At 41.5% G+C, this 19427-nt stretch overlaps 1 protein-coding gene across 1 annotated transcript in view; it reads left to right on the forward strand.

The window, feature by feature from the left end:
• The first annotated feature begins 4709 nt into the window (after positions 1–4709).
• The window catches only part of NIBAN1 (niban apoptosis regulator 1), a 177003-nt gene continuing 162285 nt past the window's right edge, over positions 4710–19427 (forward strand). Inside the window, exon 1 of the mRNA XM_003815604.6 lies at positions 4710–5160. Within this exon, the coding sequence (XP_003815652.3) occupies positions 5106–5160 (55 nt within the window). The 5' untranslated portion in view covers positions 4710–5105. The remainder of the gene's footprint in view (positions 5161–19427) is intronic.

Here is a 19427-nt window from a genome sequence, read left to right on the forward strand (position 1 = left end):
TAGCTTCCCTTTACTGAACACTCACTATGCTCTTGGGAATATGTCAAGTCATTCATAGACCTGATCAAACTTAATTTTGACAACAGTTCATGAGGTAAATGTAATTAGCTCCACTTAACAGATGAAACTGAGACAAGTAAGTTAAGCAACTTGACCAGGTCACATGGTTATTAATTAATTCAAAGCTGGAACTGCCAGGTTACAAACCTGCTAACCTGTAATCCTATGCTATATGAATCCATCTTTAAAAATATTTTATTCTATTTTTTTGACTTTTATTTTAATTTCAGGGGTACACATGCAGGTTTATTCTGTAGAGAACTTACCTGTTGTGGGGGTTTGGTGTACATATTATTTTGTCACCTAGGTAATAAGTATAGTACCCAATTGGTAGTTTTTTTGTTTTGTTTTGTTTTTTTGAGACAGGGTCTTGCTCTGTTGCCCAGGCTGGAATGCAGGGGCACAATCTCAGCTCATTGCAACCTCTGCCTCCTGGTATCAAGTGATTCTCCCACCTCAGCCTCCAGAGTAGCTGGAACAATAGACACATGCCACCTCGCCTGGCTAATTTTTTTGGTATTTTTTGTAGAGATGGGGTTTTGTTTTGTTGCCTAGGTTGGTCTTGAACTCCCAGACTTAAGTGATCCTCCTGCCTTGGCCTCCCAAAGTGCTAGGATTACAGGCATGAGCCACTGTGCTTGGCTGATAGGCAGTTTTTTTATCCTAGCCCTTTTTCCACCCTCCACCCTCAAATAGGCCCTGATGTCTATTTTTCCCTTCAAGTCCATGTGTACTCAAAGTTTAGCTGCCATTTATAAGTGAGAACATGTGGCATTTGGTTTTCTGTTCCTGTGTTAATTCACTTAGGATAATTGCCTCCAGCTCCATCCACTTTGTTGCAAAGGACATGATCTCATTCTTTTTTATGGCTGTGTAGTCTTCCATGGAGTATATGTACCGCATTTTCTTTATCTAGTCTACTGTTGATGGGCATTTGGGTTGATTCCATGTCTTTGGTATTGTGAATAGCACTGCAATGAACATATGTATGTATATGTCTTTATGGTATAGTGATTTATATTCCTTTGGGTAATATCCAATAATGGGATTGTTGGGTTGAATGGTAGTTCTAAGTTCTTTGAGAAATTGCCAAACTGTTTTCCGCAGTGGCTAAACTAATTTACATTCCCACCAGCAGTGGTAACTTTTTTTTTTTTTTTTTTTTGAGACGGAGTCTCGCTCTGTCGCCCAGGCTGGAGTGCAGTGGCGCGATCTCGGCTCACTGCAAGCTCCGCCTCCCGGGTTCACGCCATTCTCCTGCCTCAGCCTCCCGAGTAGCTGGGACTACAGGCGCCCGCCAGAACGCCCGGCTAATTTTTTGTATTTTTAGTAGAGACGGGGTTTCACCGTGTTAGCCAGGATGGTCTCCATCTCCTGATCTCGTGATCTGCCCGCCTCGGTCTCCCAAAGTGCTGGGATTACAGGCGTGAGCCACCGCGCCCCACCGGAACTTTTTAATAATAGCTCTCTAACTGGTATGAGATGGTATCTCATTGTGGTTTTGATTTGCATTTCTCTAATGATTAGTAATGTTGAGCATTTTTTCATATGCTTGTTGGCTGTGTATATGTCTTCTTTGGAAAAGTGTCTGCTTATGTCCTTTGCCCACTTTTTAATGGAGTTGTTTGTTTATTACTTGCTACTTTAAATTTCTTACAGATTCTGGATATTAGATCTCTGTTAGATGCATAGTTCACAAATATATTCTCCCATTCTCTGAGTTGTCTATTTACTCTGTTGATAGTTTCTTTTGCTGTGCAGAAGCTCTTTAGTCAAATCAGGTCCCATTTGTCAATTTTTGTTCTTGTTGCAACTGCTTTTCATGTCTTCATCATGAAATCTTTGCCAGTGCCTATGTCTAGAATGGTATTCCTAGGTTTCTTCAAGAGTTTTTGTAGTTTTGGGTTTTACACTTAAGTCTTTAATCCATCTTGAGTTGATTTTTGTGTATGGTATAATATAAAGAATGGGTCCAGCCGGGCATGGTGGCTCACGCCTGTAATCCCAGCACTTTGAGAGGCCGAGGCGGGCGAATCATGAGGTCAAGAGATCGAGACCATCCTGGCCAAAATGGTGAAACCTCATCTCTATTAAAAATACAAAATTAGCTGGGTGTGGTGTCACATGCCTGTAGTCCCATCTACTCAAGAGGCTGAGGCAGGAGAATCCCTTGAACTCAAGAGGCAGAGGTTGCAGTGAGCCGAGGTAGCGGCACTGCACTCCAGCCTGGTGACAGAGTAAGACTCCGTCTAAAAAAAAAGAAAAAAGAAGGGGTCCAGTTTCAATCACCTGCATATGGCTAGCCAGTTATTCCAGCACCATTTATTGAATAGGGAGAGTCCTTTCCCCATTGCTTTTGTCAGCTTTGTTGAAGATCAGATGGTTGTAGGTGTGCACCTTTATTTCTGGTTTATTTCTCTATTCTGTTCCGTTGGTCTATGTATCTGTTTTTGTCCAATATTTTTGGTATACTGTTTTTGTACCAGTATTATGCTGTTTTGGTGACTGTACCCTTCTAGTATAGTTTGAAGTCAGATCATGCCATGCCAACAGCTTTGTTCTTTTTGCTTAGGATTGCGCTAGCTATTCAGGATCTTTTTTGGTTTCATCTGAATTTTAGAATAGTTTTTTCTAATTCTGTGAGGCATGTCTTTGGTAGTTTGATAGGAAGAGCTTTGAATCTGTACATTGCTCTGGGCAGTATGACCATTTTAACAATATTGATTCTTCTTATCTATGAGCATTGAATGTTTTTCCATTTGTTTGTGTGAATCCATCTTTGTACTCTGTTTCATCCGTGAATATTTACAAATGAGTGGATAAGGGTAGATGAGGATAATCAGTCCTTTCTCAGAGTATTCCTGAAGTAGAGGTGACAAGCTAAAACTACACTTCTGGCAGGAGATCCAAGCTAGTTTTCTTCAATAACAATAACAGTATTCTGAGGCACAGTTATAGCAATTTATATAGTCAAAGAAATTACTTCTCCAAGAAGATACACTTAATTCTAGGAGCCAACTAGAGTATTGAGAGAAGAGTTCAACACTAAATATTTTAAATCATTGAGTTGTTATCTGGAAATGCTTGAGATCACAGTTTGTGTTGAGTACAGATTTTTACATTTTATTTTTCATTCATTCACTTATTCAGTGGTTATCTACTGGACACCTACTACATGCTAGGTGCTCTTCTAGGCATTTGAAATACAGCAGAGGACAGAATAGACAAAAAAATCCCTGCCATAAGAGGAAAAATAATAATAAAAAAGGAAACAGAAATTTTGAGGGAAAAAGCCCCAAGAAACAACAATAACAACAAAGAAAATCCCTGATCTTATAGAGTTTACATCGCAGTGGGGGAAGATAGACAAAGAAATATGTGTTAGATGATGCTAAGTGATATGAAACAGAAATAATGAAGAGCAAGTGGCAGAGAGAGGTGATGGCTGGTGTTCCTGGGTCAAGGAGAACCTCTCTGAATTACTAGCATTAAAGTGGAGGCTTGAATGAAATGACTGAGAGAGTAACCTATGTGAATATCTGAAGGAAGAGCATCCTACAGAAATGAAAAACAAGTGCAAAGGCCCTGAGCTTGATGTGTCTCAGAAAGAGTAAAAAAAAAGGCTAGTAGGGCTGGAACAGAGAGAACAAGGAGTGGTGGTAGAGAAGATCACAGAGGAAACTCCACCTAGGCCCTGATAGACGTCGTGGCTTTTCTCTGAAGAAGGTAGATCAGTTAGGCAGCTAGTGTAATGACTGAGGTGAGGAATGATATGGGATGTCAGTAGAGGGGATGAGAATTGGTTGGCTATTGGACATATTTAAAAGCTGAATTGACAGGATTTACTGACAGATTGGAATGTAGAGTGTGAGAGATTGGGTGTGAGTGTGATGAAATAATTGTGTTAAAGTGCAAGTTAGCTAATAGGGAAGGCGGGGGTGTGTGGGAAAGCCTTCAAAGTCCTCCTCAGGCCTGGTTCTAGTGTATACAGACCATTTGACCTTGAGGTTAAGTCAATAGGAGTCGCAAAATAACTGACTACTAAGAATAGGATGAAATCAGTGGTGACCCCTCTGCCCAAGTGGGTCTTGTTCCGAGAGGCTGCCAAGCTAAATAGTGGTTGTGGGAAAAGAACAAATATCTTTTCTAATGATTGATTTCCAGTTAAGGAGAGGAATGGAAAGTAAAGGGGTAAGGACAGACGTTCATCAAGTCTTAGGAAGTTTCAGGGCTGGGAGTATATTGCAGGGCCAAGCCTTAGTTTTTCCCTGTCTTTCCATTTTTTTTTCTCTTTCCTTTTTTCCTCATTTCCCCACTCCCTCCTTGGTCCAGGTTCTCGCCTGCAGAAAGGTATAGTTTACCTCTAGTTCTCAAACTTCAGCGGGCATCAGAATTCCCTGGAGGGTTTGTGCAAACACAGATTGCTGGGCCCCACTCCCACAGATTCTAAGTGTGTGTGTGTCTGTGTGTGTGTGTATGTGTGTGTGTAGAGGGGTGGTGGACGAAAGCGCTCAGATTTTGTATTTCTAACAGGCTCCCAGGTAATGCTTGGGAAGAACTGTTGCTTCTTGGACAGCAACACTTACAAGGCAACGTGATCTTGAGCTCCACCTCGAAGGATGTGAGCTGGGAAAGTTCCAGCTCACAGAGATTTAGTCACTTGAGAAACGGTCCACTTCCTCCAAGGTGTTTCTTGGATGCCCCAAAGGGATGAAAACAAGAAGTGACCGTGGGCGAGGAGGAGGAGCTGGCCGACCTCCTCGGTCGCCAGCCCGTCGGAGCTCACCAGCTAGGCGAGGGCGGGAAGACAGCCCCCGGGCCGGCCCACGGATCCTCAGAAGGCGCGGACCTGGAGGAGGCGCCCCAGAAGGCGACGCCTCTTGCCTCCTGTCTCTCGCCTCTCGAAGGAAGTTTGCTCTTAATTTCAGAGCCGGGTTCGCCGTCGGATCAACCTCCAGGAGCTAGCAGTGGGCGCGGACCAGAGCGGCCAATCCCCTGGGCGCGGGCCGGGCAGTTTCCGCGCTCAGCACAGGCAGCTCGCGGTCATGGGCGGCTCAGCCTCCAGCCAGCTGGACGAGGGCAAGTGCGCTTACATCCGAGGTACGCCCGCCCGCCCGGGGGCCTGGGGAGCACCCTGACCGGTGCACCAGGCTGGCTGCCGCGGTCGGGGCCCCAAGGGGCGCGCCCCGGGCCCTCTCCCTGTAGCGCGCGGGGATCCCCGACCGCAGCCCGCCCGCGCGAGTCGGGTTTCCTGCCCCAGCCGGCGCGCTCCGGCGCGGGTGTGGACCGGGGACCGGGAGGGCTTGGGAGCGAGGCAGGTGCAGGATGCGGGTGGGGACGCCGGCGCCTCCGCCGCTCCCGCCGCCTCGGGGTCAGTGCCGCCCCCGCCCGGCGCACTTCGCCCTCCGGTACCTGCCCTGGACTGAGTTCTGAGCGGTTTCTGAACTGGCCGCCAAGAGAGCAGCGGGGATATCCCGCGTTTCTAGAGATACCCCTGGGGATTCCCGGCAGCTAAAGCAGAATTCCCCTCTTAGTAATGTTGGCCTGGCTTTGGAAGGCGCGGCGTTGGCCGCAGCTTCGCTCGCACTTCATCCTAGTACTTGCAGGATGATTTCATCAGCGGCAGAAAGGACAATGTCATGCCGTTCCCTTCCCGCTCCGGAGAGGGGCGAAGCAAAAGAGGAACACTGGCGTGCTTTGTAACTGCCCGAAAGTTACAGATGGGGAGAAACTCATTTAGGGAGACCCTCAGAGATGTGGGGACTCAGTAGAGAGCGTGAGGCAGCAAAACAAACAAAACAAAACCCAAACCGAACTGAAACTGGAGGAAGTCCTGACTCGTTATCTCCTTTATTTCCTGGGTGTATTTGGCCTCCCCTCTTCTCACCCCCCACCCCAAACTTGCCTTCAACCGCTACCTAACATTTGGTTATCTTACCAATTTACTGTCTTTCCCCCGCCCCGCCGCCAGATCCCCCACCCTCGGCTTCAGAAATATCTTCCAGACTAGGTATTAAACTCTAGGTCTGTTTGGCCCTTGAATCCTTTCCTAAGAGGAAATCATTTATTTGGTGTTCTTATTCCACATTTGTTTTCAGTCACCACAACATTTAAGACCATTTTAAAAAGATATCAAATCAGGGTACGTGAAGAGCAACGGAGCTGATTTTACAGATTCCTGCTCTGGTGCTTTTGGAGGTAAAAGATCCTCAACAACCTGTACTGTCAGGGGATAACACTTGGTCAAGTATCTCTTTGCTTTTGTTTGTTAAAGGGGAAAAGACGGATGATTTATTTATATTAGTAAAAGAGCTGAACTAAGCTTAAAAGAAATAAATGAAGCCTGCCTTAGTCTTAAAAATGTGGCTACATGCTTGTGTTACCAGTGTATAGGGACTGAAAGGGCAATCTAACAGAACGTAGTGAGAAAGGGCTTGCATTTGAATGTTAGCAAAGTTGTGTTTAAGGCATTTATATAAGACTTTATTTCACTGGAAAGCTTAGGAGCACCTAACGTGGACGCATGGCCAAGTACACTAATCATTTGAAGTTAAGCAATGTGAAGGATTAACATGCTTAAAGAAGACTTCCTGGCCGTGCCATTTGTTGCTATTGATGCAAACATTGTACTCAGATAATAAGAAAATGCTATTAATTTCTTTATTCTGAAAGCTATTAAATTATTACATATACAAAAGTACGAGGGAGTTAGGGCAGATGAAGAACTTGTAATGCAAGTGTTTGAATGAGTAAACCTATAGCATATGGTGTGACAGTCATTACATCTCCCAGTCTTGTTCAGCTTTCTCTCTTCATTCTATATTCAGGAGGGCACTTGCAAGGTATGTGTAGTGGGAGAGGGAAGAGAAGAGTTAAAGTTAGAATACCTCCAGAGAAAAAGACTCATCGCTTCATGTGAGAATGCTAGTCTTGCCAAAAGAGAAAAGAACCTTGGAAAAATGCATGGTGTTGTACATTGTTAGTGCATGAGCAAATGAGGGTCACAGGGCTGTGATTTCCTGATGGTTTTGAAGCCCAGGTTCCTGAGTAAAATCATAGCCCTATCTTTACCTCTTTGCCCATTTTTTAGCCTATAAATATTCTCAAGCTTTGATTCAATTGTAAGCAAAATGATTGGAAGTATGACAGTAAAGTTTAAATATACTTTTATGACCTGTTTCTCATAAAGTAGCCATCAGTGAAATATAGATTTGAAAGCTCCTGAAGCTGAGACAATAACTTTCTTTTAAGCTTGATAAACTTTGCTAACAAGGAGAGTAGCTAGTCAATATATTTTGAGTGACTTTTGTTAACTTTATTTTGTATGCATCATAAACCGCTGTATGCTACTGACGCTGAATCAGCCTTTACTTTAAGACAAATCATTTAACAGCTGCCATTCCTTGTGTGCCTCAAAACATCTGTGTCATATGGATGTTTTGAAAATACATTGTTTCTTAGGATTTAGTTAATCTTCAGGTAAAGATATATCATCTACGTTAAGGAGTTACTTCATTTCTAAAGATGTTAGTTTTGGAAATTACGGCAATGCTCATGTTTCTTACAACAGAATAAATTTTTAGGATTGTTTCTAGAAGCCTTTCAGTAGTGTCCCTTGATAAGATGTTTCTATTAATAAATAATACTGAGACCAACTTGTGATCACATGAGCTGTGTCATATGTTAGTCTTAAGTGATGCTTTTAGCACTGACCTAAAATGATCCTTTTTTTTTGAGACAGAGTCTCACTCTGTCACCAAGCTGGAGTGTAGTGGCGCGATCTCAGATCACTGCAACCTCTGACTCCCTGGTCCAAGTGATTCTCCTGCCTCAGCCTCCCGAATAGCTAGGATTACAGCCCCACACCACCAAGCCCAGCTAATTTTTGTATTTTTAGTAGAGATGGGGTTTCACCATGTGGGCCAGGATGGCTTCGATCTCCTGACCTTGTGATCTGCCTGCCTCGGCCTCCCAAAGTGCTGGGATTATAGGCATGAGATACCGTGCCCAGCCAATCTTTTTTTTAATGAGGAAGAAAGCTCATAGATTCCAGGCATCAGTGATCAGTTTGGGTGCTCTTCTCTCTTTATGCCATGTTTTCTTTTCTTTTCTTTTTTTAGTTTTCTGAGATAGGGTCTCACTCTGTTACGCAGGCTGAGTGTAGTGGTACAATCACTGTGAGCCTTGACCTCCCCTGGCTCAGGTGATCCTCCCACCTCAGCCTCCTGAGTAGCTGGAACTGCAGGTGTGTGCCACCACGCCCAGCTAATTGTATTTTTTGTAGAGATGGGATTTTGCCATGTTGCCCTGGCAGGTCTCAAACTTCTGGGCTCAAGCAGTCTTCCCGCCTTGGCCTCCCAAAGTGCTGAGATTACAGGCATGAGTCACCATGCCCGGCCTCTTTTTCTGTAAAGCTTTTGGTATGCCTGAAATTAAACTATAGCTTAAAAAAAACCCCAAAACAAAACCAAAAAACCCCCCACACTGTGTTTTCCTGTTTATGCAATAATTTTATTTCCTTCTAAAAATTACCCTTGAATTTTTAACGAATCAAAAAGAAAACAAACCTGAAAGATCTCCCACATAAGAAGTCCTGTGGAGGGTCAGAAAAGTACTGGACAGTCAGTGCTGCAGCTGAGAACCACGGGATAAACAGATCCTAGTGGGCACTTGCAGGCCTGCCAGCAGCAAATACCAGTTAGGAAAACTGTTTTCCCCCACTGGATTTATTATTGCATAGTCAGTTACATAATATATAAAGGGCCCAGTGGCTTCCTCCAAAAGCTTCTCAATGATCTGATGCTTATAAAATAAGAAATGAGTTTCAGCTTTAAAATAGCACATATTTTTCTCAGGGAAGTTCCCTCTTATTTATACAAGGGTTAACTTAGGTGGCTAGATATAAAGTTTAAAGTGATGTGTCTAGAATGAAGTCTCCATGGGCAAGGTGGAGGATGGGGAGAGCTGTACACATCTGTAGTCTACTTAGTGGGGATGTGTCGTACTAGTCCACACATTTGCTTCTTCGGTCATAATTTGTTGGTGGGAGATGGGCATAAGAACTGGTCTGACTTAACCTGAATATTTTTGGTAGTGTGATCTTAGAGTCCAAGTTGGCTAGTAATGGCAATATACTATGATGAGAAAGTTAGGAAATGCATTATGGTAGACACCGTGGTATGTCAACCCAACATCTTTTTCCCATTCCTCCATTTTTTTTTTTTTTTTTTTTTTGAGACAGGGTCTCACTCTGTCACCCAGACTAGAGTGCAGTGGGACAGTCATGGCTCACTGCAGCCTCGACCTCCCTGGGCTCAAGCGATCCTCCCACCTCACCCTCCTTAGTAGCTGGGGGTACAGGCATGTGCCACCATGCCCAGGTAGTTTTTTTGTATTTTTTTGTAGAGACGGGGTTTCGCCATGTTTCCCAGGCTAATCTCAAACTCCTGAGCTCAAGTGAGCCACCTGCCTTGGCCTCCTAAAGTTCTGGGATTACAGGCATGAGCCTCTGTGCCCAGCCCCCATTCCTTTTTCTAACAGAACTCCAGTTTTGTTCAGGCATTAAAACTCCTGGCCAGGTTTGGTGGCTCACACCTGTAATCTCGGCACTTTGGGAGGCTGAAGCAGTAGGATTGCCTGAGCCCAGAAGTTTGAGACCAGCCTGGGCAACATGACAAGACCTTGTCTCTCTCTTTAAAAAAAAAAAAAGAAAGAAAGAAACTCCTGATATTGCCCTCTGTTTCAGAGACACTAGCCCCATTTAAGGTCCCTGAAAGGTGGCTGCTGATTGGTCTGTACCTGTTGTGGTGGTGTGGTCTCCTTGCCAGTGATTATAGTAGGCATGGGATTATGTTGCCAGCTGGTCAGTGATGCTTGAGGGGAAGTTTGCCAGCTGCTTCTAGGCGACTTTTCTTCCCTTTTAAAAAGGAGGCAAAGTGAAGGGCACTTCTTCTCCATCTTTTGACTTTGTTGCATCTGAATGTGATGCCTGCGACTGCTGTTTTTATCTTGATGAGCAGGAGGGGAGCTAGCCTAAAGACAAAGCCAATACTTGGAGCACTGCAAAGCTGAGGTGTCTCAGAGAAAAGAAGCTAGAGCCCTGACAAACTTTGCTGATAGCCACTATATACTAACCCTGCATAATTCGTATTATGAGAGCCACTAAATCCCCTTTGAATTGGAATAGTGAAGATTGCTAGTTATCCACAATAGCATTCTCCCGTTATGTTTAATGATAGAATCCCCAAATGTTAGCTGTCCACATGAACTCCCATAATAAAGATATTTCCCAAACTCCTTTGCAACTAAATGGGGTTATGTAGCTGAGTTATGGCCAATGGGATGTAGATAGAAGTGCTGTTCTAGAAAGTGACATTAAAGGGGAAGGGTATGACCATCTTCGTCCAAGTCTCCACACTGCTGGCTGGATTGTAACCATGGCTGGACAGCCGTCATGGACCATGAGGTGTCCTTTCAAGAAGGAGCACATGTAGGGCAGAGTAACTGGACAAAAGGAGGCTAAGTTCCTGTGGTTTCATAGAGAAGAACCTCCATACCAGCCCTGGACCATTTACCTCTGGACCTTAAAAAGAAAGAAAGAAAGAAACTTCCATCTCTTTAAGCCAGTGTTATTGTGGTTTTATTGTTGTCCATAGACAAACCTTATTCTATCTAATACAATTATCTTCTTTTTACATGCGGCCTAAAGCATCCTAACCAGTATACTAAATGCTGCCTTATTGGGTCCCCTTTAAGAAAAAGCAATCCAAAGAAAGTAGAAAGTGGGTAAAGATTATAGTATTTGTCTCAGCTCTAAATTTGTAGACATGAATAGGCTTTTGTAAGAAGTGAGAAATTGCAGCTCCTCCAGAGTAGTGGGGATGGAGGAAACAGGAGAAAGAGGGTCCACTATGAATAGTGCACAAATGCATATTGATCACTTTATATTTTAAGTGAAAAAAAATGCCTTCAAGTATGCCAGACTACCAAGGAAGCTAGCAGGAGTTTCAAATAAGTAAAACTACTGCAAATTAGGAATTGCTAGTATCAATAATTACTTTCTATTTCCTTTGGTCTTTGTGAATTGAAACCAATACTTTAGAAATGGGAAGCTCTTTAGGAAACCAAATCTCATGTTGCAAAGCCATAAAGGATTTTGTGAGTTGTGATTTCTAAGAGTCAACCACAAAGACAGAAAAGACAGTAGACTGAGACAGATTAACATTTTCTCCTGTACTTGTGGAACAAAGAGTGACTTTCCCTCTTGTGGCTTCTAATACAAGCCTTGATAAATCCCATGGAGTTAGATGATGAATCAAGCCCTGGTCTTGATGAAAAACTTCTTTTTACTATGGACGTTGGCTGTAAGAGGGCCACATCATCAAAGGTGCTCTAGTAATAGTAACTACTAGGATGACAATAGTAATTTTTATTATCTTTTACTGTGAACTACTGAGCTTTTTACTCTATTGTAATCTCTGGGAAGGTTTGAACTGGGTTCACAGGTAGAAAGTGCAATAGCAGGAGCCCAATTTGTAAAGGTAGTTTCTAATTTCATTAATATAAATGTACTGTGAACGTTTTACAAAATATGCAGTGTGAATCATGGCAGTGAACTTTAATCTCCTAATCAGAAATTTTAATTTTTTTTTTAGTATAGCTGGGTAACTCTAAGAAATAAGGTACATATAACAATTTGCACTGTGAAATGGCAAATGAAGTCAGAAGTGAAGATAAAAGCATAATGGAAAGGAAGACAGGAGAATAAAAGCACAATTCATCTGCTACAGTCTGTTTAAGGCACTTTACCAACAGTTCAAAACTAACACACATATGTACACACACACACACACACACACACACAGAGAGAGAGAGAGAGAGAGGGAGGGAAAGAGAGAGAGAGAAAGAGATTTAACAGAACCCCAAATGCAATACAGATTTTCTCCTTTGAAACTGGAAAATTCATTTTAAAAACAGACTAGCAAGTGGCTGCCAATGCGAAAATGCATGCCAGCTTTTAAAAAGTGCCCCCTACCTTTGGTACTGTATGTTTTTTCTCACTTAGAAAAGAGAATAAACGCTTTAGAGGTATGAAAGCAATTAATTCACTTTTGCAAATTGCAGGTTCTAGGACCTAAGGAAGTTTGTATTTCTATGCTTGATGTTGTATGGAATTAGTCTATAGGATTAAAATAAATTAATAGTTTTTACTAGGAGCCCCAAAGTGACTTTTAAAAGGTCCATGGTCTCAAGGAATTTTGGAAGAAGGGTAAATGTCTCTATGCCAAACCATGTGGTTTTTTTTCTTTTTCCTTTTTAAAAACTATTTTTATTTTAAAAGAAAACATAGGCCCAGACAGCCACACAAAACAAATGCATAGCTTAGTGAATCATTATAAGGCAAATACTTAGTAGCCACTACGCAGGTCAAGACATAGAAAGAGCTTCACTAGCCATCAAAGGAGGCTTCTGTGTGCTCCATCCCAGTTCTAGACCTCTTTGTTTCTCCAAAAATGACCACTATTTTCAGTTATCTATTTATAACTACCTCAAAGATCCTGACTCTTAAAACAGGTATTTATTTGCTCACAATTCTGCTGAACTGGGTCCAGGCTGGGTGGTTCTACTTTTTATTTTTGCTGGTGGTCATTCCTGTGGATGCGTGCATCTGGTGGATCAGCTGGTGGCTGGACTTAGCTGACAAGGCTTTCTTTCTCTCCAGGTGGCCTTTCTACATGACCTCTCCAATAGGATACTGAACTGTTTAAATGGTGGGTCAGGATCTTACATTGCTAGAGTGTAAAAGCATGTAGAAGCTTCTAGGACTTCTTGTGGCTTAGGCCTGGAATGGCGCCACATTACTCTGCCACATTTTGTTGGTTAAAGCTGGTCTCAGAGCCAGCCCAGATTCAAGAGAGGACTACACACAGGCATGAACACCTATGCAGGGGCTACCCTGGTAACAGACTACCACCTCACTAATCCTAGCTTTTATAATAATGTCTGCCTCTATTTCCTTATGGTTTCATCACCCAACTATGTATTTGTAAACATTATAGTCTTACTCACTTAAAAAGATGTCTCTTTTAATCTATACATTTCCCTTACATCTTTTACTTGCAGATTATCTGTTGAAAGACTTGAGCTGTTTGATATGCAGAGTTTTTCACAGTCTGGAGTTTACTCATGGTGCAGTTCCACACATTTCTCCTGTATTTTCTACAAATTGACAGAGATAATGAGACTTGATCAGTCTCAGAATCAATCCTTTTTTTTAACTTTTATTTTAAGTTCAGGGGAAGATGTGCAGCGCGTGCAGGTTTGTTACATAGGTAAACGAAGCGCCGTGGGGGCTTGTTGTACAGATTATTTCATCACCCAGGTATTAAGCCTAGTATCCATTAGTTATTTTTTCTGATCCTCCCTCTCCCCCCACCGTTCACCCTCTGATAGGGCTCAGTGTCTATTGTTCCCTTCTATGTGTCCATGTGTACTTATCATTTAGCGCTCACTCAGCAGTGAGAATAAATGGCATTTGGTTTTCTGTTCCTGCGTTAGTTTGCTAAGAATAATGACCTCCAGCTCCATCCATGTTCCTGCAAAGGACTGCATGCATGTATTCATTGCAGCACTATTCACAGTAGCAAAGATATGGAATCAACCTAAATGCCCATCAATAAAGAAAATGTGGTACATATACACCTTGGAATACCATGCCGCCACAGAAAAGAATCAATCCTTTTGTGAAGACTATAGGTGGTGGTGTGTATTCTTCTCTTTTTTTTTTTGAGATGGAGTCTCACTCTGTTGCCCAGGCTGGAGTGCAGTGGCGCGATCTTGGCTCACTGCAAGCTCCAATTCCCGGGTTCACGCCATTCTCCTGCCTCAGCCTCTCGAGTAGCTGGGACTACAGGCGCCCGCCACCACACCTGGCTAATTTTTTATATTTTTAGTAGAGACGGGGTTTCACCGTGTCAGCCAGGATGTTCTCGATCTCCTGACTTCGTGATCCGCCCGCCTCGGCATCCCAAAGTGCTGGGATTACAGGCGTGAGCCACCGCGCCCGGCCCTGTGTTCTTCATCTGGAGGCACATAATAGGTGGCTGCCTCTCTTTTTGTGATGTTAGTAGCTGTTCCATTGATACTTATAGCTGAGATCCATTAATTCACTGGGGGTTGAACTGTCTCCGCTTTAGAGGAACTTGAAATTCAATGAGAAATAGAATTAAAGTTTTTGAACGGTGAAATAATAAAGGCAACATATATTAGGTACTTCAAAATCATCTCTACCCTCTTGGAAATGCCGCCATGAATTTCAGTATTCTCTGATTCGGCCCATGAGCAACACTGGCCAGGACAGACCTCTCTTTCCTCTCCGCCTACCTTCCCTCTTGTCTTCCCCTAGAAAGCTGCCATGGAGTCTTCGTTGAACCCTTACCATGGGACAGCCACTGAGCTAAGAGCATTGCATGCATGAGCTCACATAATCCTCACAACACCAAATGGAGATATCATTAGCTCCGTTTCACAGAAGAAGCAATCAAGGTTTACAGAGAATAGAGAACCTGGCCAAAGTCATCCAGCCAGTATGTAGTAGAAGAAGGTTTGAACTTAAATACTTTCTGCCTCCAAAGTCCTTGCTGTTAACCGAGCTGTGCTGCCTCCCAGATGGTCACAGTCATTGCTCCTTTCATCTGAATTTCCTCTTCTCTGTGCATGCTTTTTCTCACATGAGTAAGTATCAGAAACTTTTCCTGTTCTTGGATTTTAAGCCTTCTGGTTTTCTTTAGAGCACTCGGAAAATCCTATCTTTTGCTAGAAGTCCTGACTGAAGGGAGCTCAGTGAAAAACTCCCCATCTGCATCCTAGGCAAACTCGTTGTCCCTTCCACTCCTCAGCAGTCACTCAGGCAATAAACACTTACAGGATTCTCATTCCTGCAAACTATTACCATCAATGGTAGAACTGAACTGAACTCATTGACTGGAAATGTATGGATCTTGGTTCCTTTTTTTTTTTTTTAGCTTATTTAGTCCAGTCCCTTGGTTTATTTGTCTAATCTCTGTGCTGGTATAACACCGATTTAGTTATTATTGCTCTATGATAAATCTTAATAACCAAAGGGCAAGACCCTCTTTCTTCTTACTCATTGTCAGAAGGTGTAGGCTATCCTTCCGTATTTGTTAAACTGTTAATTTCATGAAAAACCATTTTGTAATTTTATTGAAATTGCATGAAATCTACAGATGAATTTAGGAAGAAGTGACATCTCTATGATATTGAGTCTTTCAAACCTTAGTATGGCACATCTCTTCCATAATACATGCTTTTCTTTCATCCTTAAAGTTGTATAGTTTTCTACATAACAATCTTACAAAAATGTTTAATAAGTTTATTTATTGGTGCCTTTCACTTTTTCTTACTATTATGATTGTGTTCTTCTTTTCTGTTGTATTTTCCATCTGGTTATTTTAAGAGCACCAGAAAGCTATTTTGTTTTTGCATGTTGATCTTTGTATCCTACAAACATTTCAAGGCCTGTTATTAGTTGTAATAATTTGTTCATTCACTCTGATTTTTTGTGTGCATATGTTATCTGCAAATTTGACAGTTTTCAATTCTTTTAAATCTTTATACCTCATTTTTTATTGAATTTACTAAGACCTTCAGCACAATATTCAGCAATAAGGATGACAGCAAACATCCTTATCCTGTTCCTACTTGAAAAGGGATGTTCCCCATTTTGCTATTAAGTATCATGTTAACCATAGATTTATGGTTTAGCTTAAGGATACTCCCTCCTTTTCGTTAAGTTGCTTAAAATTTTTAATCATAAATATATACTGAATTTTATTAAAGACTTGATTTTTTCTAATAATATTTTAATGTGGTAATTAGAATTGTAATATTTAAAATATTGTTCCATTGCTAAGATATACCCTACTTGGTCACAGTGAAATGTCTTTAAAAATTTTTTATTTTTCTATTACATGGAATTTTGATTTGCTTATGTATTTTTTTCTTACTTTACCACTTGCATTAATAAAAGTCATACAAAATGAAAAAAAATTTATTGGGGGTTGAAAAATGGTGATATTCTAATATGTCATTTTGTTTTCATTTATTAGCTGGGATAATTTTATAGAGCAATACTTCCCATATCTATCATTTGGTTACCTAGTATGATAGTTCAAAAGCAGGAAAAAAACATTATTTTTTCCTTTTATTTACCAGTGTTTAATATAAGTTACTGGTTTCTTGACATCCCTTAAAGATGATCAATTGACTATAAAAATCATTATGAACTCACAAATCCCATTGTAATTCTTATTTTATTGAAGCTCCAATTTCCCATCATTGGCCAATGAAAAACTCTTCAAGTTGGCTCCTGAATCTTTTGGAAATTACCCCAGTAGTATTTGATAGCTTCCTTGCCATCTGGTATGTCAAGATGTTTTAGGTTCATCCTGTTTCTTTCCTGTCCCATACAGGGAGTAAGCAAAATCTATAAGAACTTCTGATTTCTTTTAGTGGGAAATAATATTTCAATATTACAATTTGAATCTAGCTACGTTCACTGCTACAACTGGGTTGGCCATTATTTCTGGACTTTTTTAGTTTATAGAACTATGGAAAATATATCTTTTTAATATTATATTTATACATATCCTTTTCCACACTGAGAATCATGGTTCTCAAAGGCACTAGGCAATGATAGAATTAAATATACACAAATTCTCATTTGCTTTATCATACCAAATACACACAACAGTCTCAGAATAATAATACAAATACTGCCATCATCAATTATGATTATGGAAAGCTGTTGAACAAACTGTTTTTAAAATCAGAGACAAACTTTTTGTATATGCTAATCCAATTCTTCCCCAACTTTATTTTATGATTTTACTACATTAAACCATATAATCATTATATTCTATTCTCTTTTCTCATTCACTCTTTGTTTCACAATGAAGTGTTATTTAATGCATCAGTCCTTATGTTGATGTCTCTCTCTGGTGTTTAGAGCTCATCCCAGTAGATTCCTCAAGAAGAGCTCATGGGAACATAACGAAGAAGTATGAAGATAGGATTCATTAAGTGGCTCAGTGATATCACCAAAAGCCAGCTTATTTCTTCCTACTGTCTGTGGCCCAGGTCTCTTATGCTTGAAAGGTGGCTGCAGCAGCAAATAGTATTAAATTCTTATGCACAGCAATGTCCTAGAGGCTAAAAAGAGATCTGTCTATTCTTTGAGTCTCCTTATAAGAGCAAAGAAGCCTTTCCCAGATGCCTTACTAGCAGACTTTCCCTTACATCCCACTGATCAAAATTGGGTCACACATTCCTTCCTAAGCCATCACTGGCAAGAGTATGGAATTATCATGATTTGGTTAGACCAATCAAGATTCACCCCTGAACTGGGGTTAGAGCCATTTCTCTGAAGCACATGGTTATAGGGAGGGTCATGGATACCCAAACAGAATCAGGTTCAGTTTAGCAAGAAGGAAGCATGATGGCTATTAAGTAGGTAACCAACATTACAGATTTTGGTAAGTGTCACGAAGGGATTAAAAACAGCACTGAGATAGAAAACTGATGGTGGCAATTGGGCAAGGAGATGAGATAGACTTGGCTGTGGTATTCAGAAGGATAATAAGTTGCTATCTGTGTGAAGAACCGGGGGAGTATATTTTGGTTAGAAAGAACAGCATGTAGGCTGGGCGCGGTGGCTCACTACTGTAATCCCAGCACTTTGGGAGGCCGAGGCGGGTGGATCACGAGGTCAGGAGACCCAGACCATCCTGGCTAATACGGTGAAACCCCGTCTCTACTAAAAATACAAAAAAATTAGCCAGGCGTGGCGGCAGGCGCCTGTAGTCCCAGCTACTCAGGAGGCTGAGGCAGGAGAATGGCGTGAACCCAGGAGGCGGAGTTTGCAGTGAGCCGAGATCACGCCACTGCACTCCAGCCTGGGCGACAGAGCAAGACTCCGTCTGGAAAAAAAAAAAAAAGAACGGCATATAGAAGGGGGAGGAGGGGGAAGTACTTGAAGGAATTGAAGAAAGGGTGTTATGTTGGGAGTGTAGTGAGCAAGAGGGAGGTTTGATGGGAGGGGATGCCTATTAATATTTTGTTGCCTGGCTGAGCGTGGTGGCTCACGCCTGTAATCCCAGCACTTTGGGAGTCCGAGGCAGGTGGATCACCTGAGGTCAGGAGTTCGAGACCAGCCTGGTCAACATGTTGAAACCCTGTCTCTACTAAAAATACAAAATTAGCTGGGTGTGGTGGCACACGTGCCTATAGTCCCAGCTACTTTGGAGGCTGAGACAGGAGAATCACTTGAACCTGCAGTGTGGAGGCTGCAGTGAGCCGAGACTGTGCCACTGCACTCCAGTCTGGGCAAGATAGAGTGAGACTCCGTCTCAACAACAACAACAACAACAACAACAAAATTTTGTTGTTGTTGTTGGTGTTGTCTGTCTGCCACCACTAGAATGTAAGCTATATGAAAGCAGGGTCTTTGTCTTGATTCATTGTTATGAAATGAATAGCACCCTCAGCAAATAGATCAGTGTCTGGTTCACAGTTCCTGACAGATAAATATTTGCTTAATGCATGAATGAAAGGAGAAGAAAAAATTTTATACTGTAATGAATATCTTAGAAAATAAGAGAAGTATTTCATTTGTAAAACAAGTTCAGGATGTGATGAAGAAACAATAATAGAATAAGAAAGAACTCTTGGAAATTAAAAATCTGATGATCAACATTTTAGAAAATACAATTGGTGCCTTGGAAAATAAAGTTGAGGGGATCTTGCATCTAAATTCTAAGATCTAAAATTCTTATTTAAATTTAAACAGTACATTTCAATTATTGTTATTAATTTAATTCTTCTCTCTAAAAAATCATTTTAAGCATGTATATGTCAGATATTACACATTTGCCATAGTTGCTTATAAAACTTGTCTTTATTTTAACTTTAAGCCTCTGTCTGCTTTGCTTAGACAATAGAGTACAAAGATTAACAGATGGAAAATAGAAGAGGCAATATAAAAAAAATTAAAGGGTCAATCCAAAAATTTCAATATCTGACTAACAGAAGTCCCAGAAAACAAGAGAACAAAGAAAATGAACGGGAGAAAATTATTAAACAAGTAAAAGCTTATTTTCTAGAACAGAAGATCATGTGTCTCTGGATTTATAGGGCCAAAGAATTCCTGGACTTCACTCAGAGCTGGAAATAGTTCATGCTTCCATCATCCAAAGTAGAAAGGCCTTATGATATATAGATATGGGTTAGAGTCTTCAGCAGTAGTGAGCAGAAATTAGCCCTAGACTAGAAGGCTGCTCTGGACCTGCTCT

This window comes from Pan paniscus, chromosome 1 (assembly GCF_029289425.2).
Source record: "Pan paniscus chromosome 1, NHGRI_mPanPan1-v2.0_pri, whole genome shotgun sequence".
NCBI classification, from domain to species: Eukaryota; Metazoa; Chordata; class Mammalia; order Primates; family Hominidae; genus Pan; species Pan paniscus.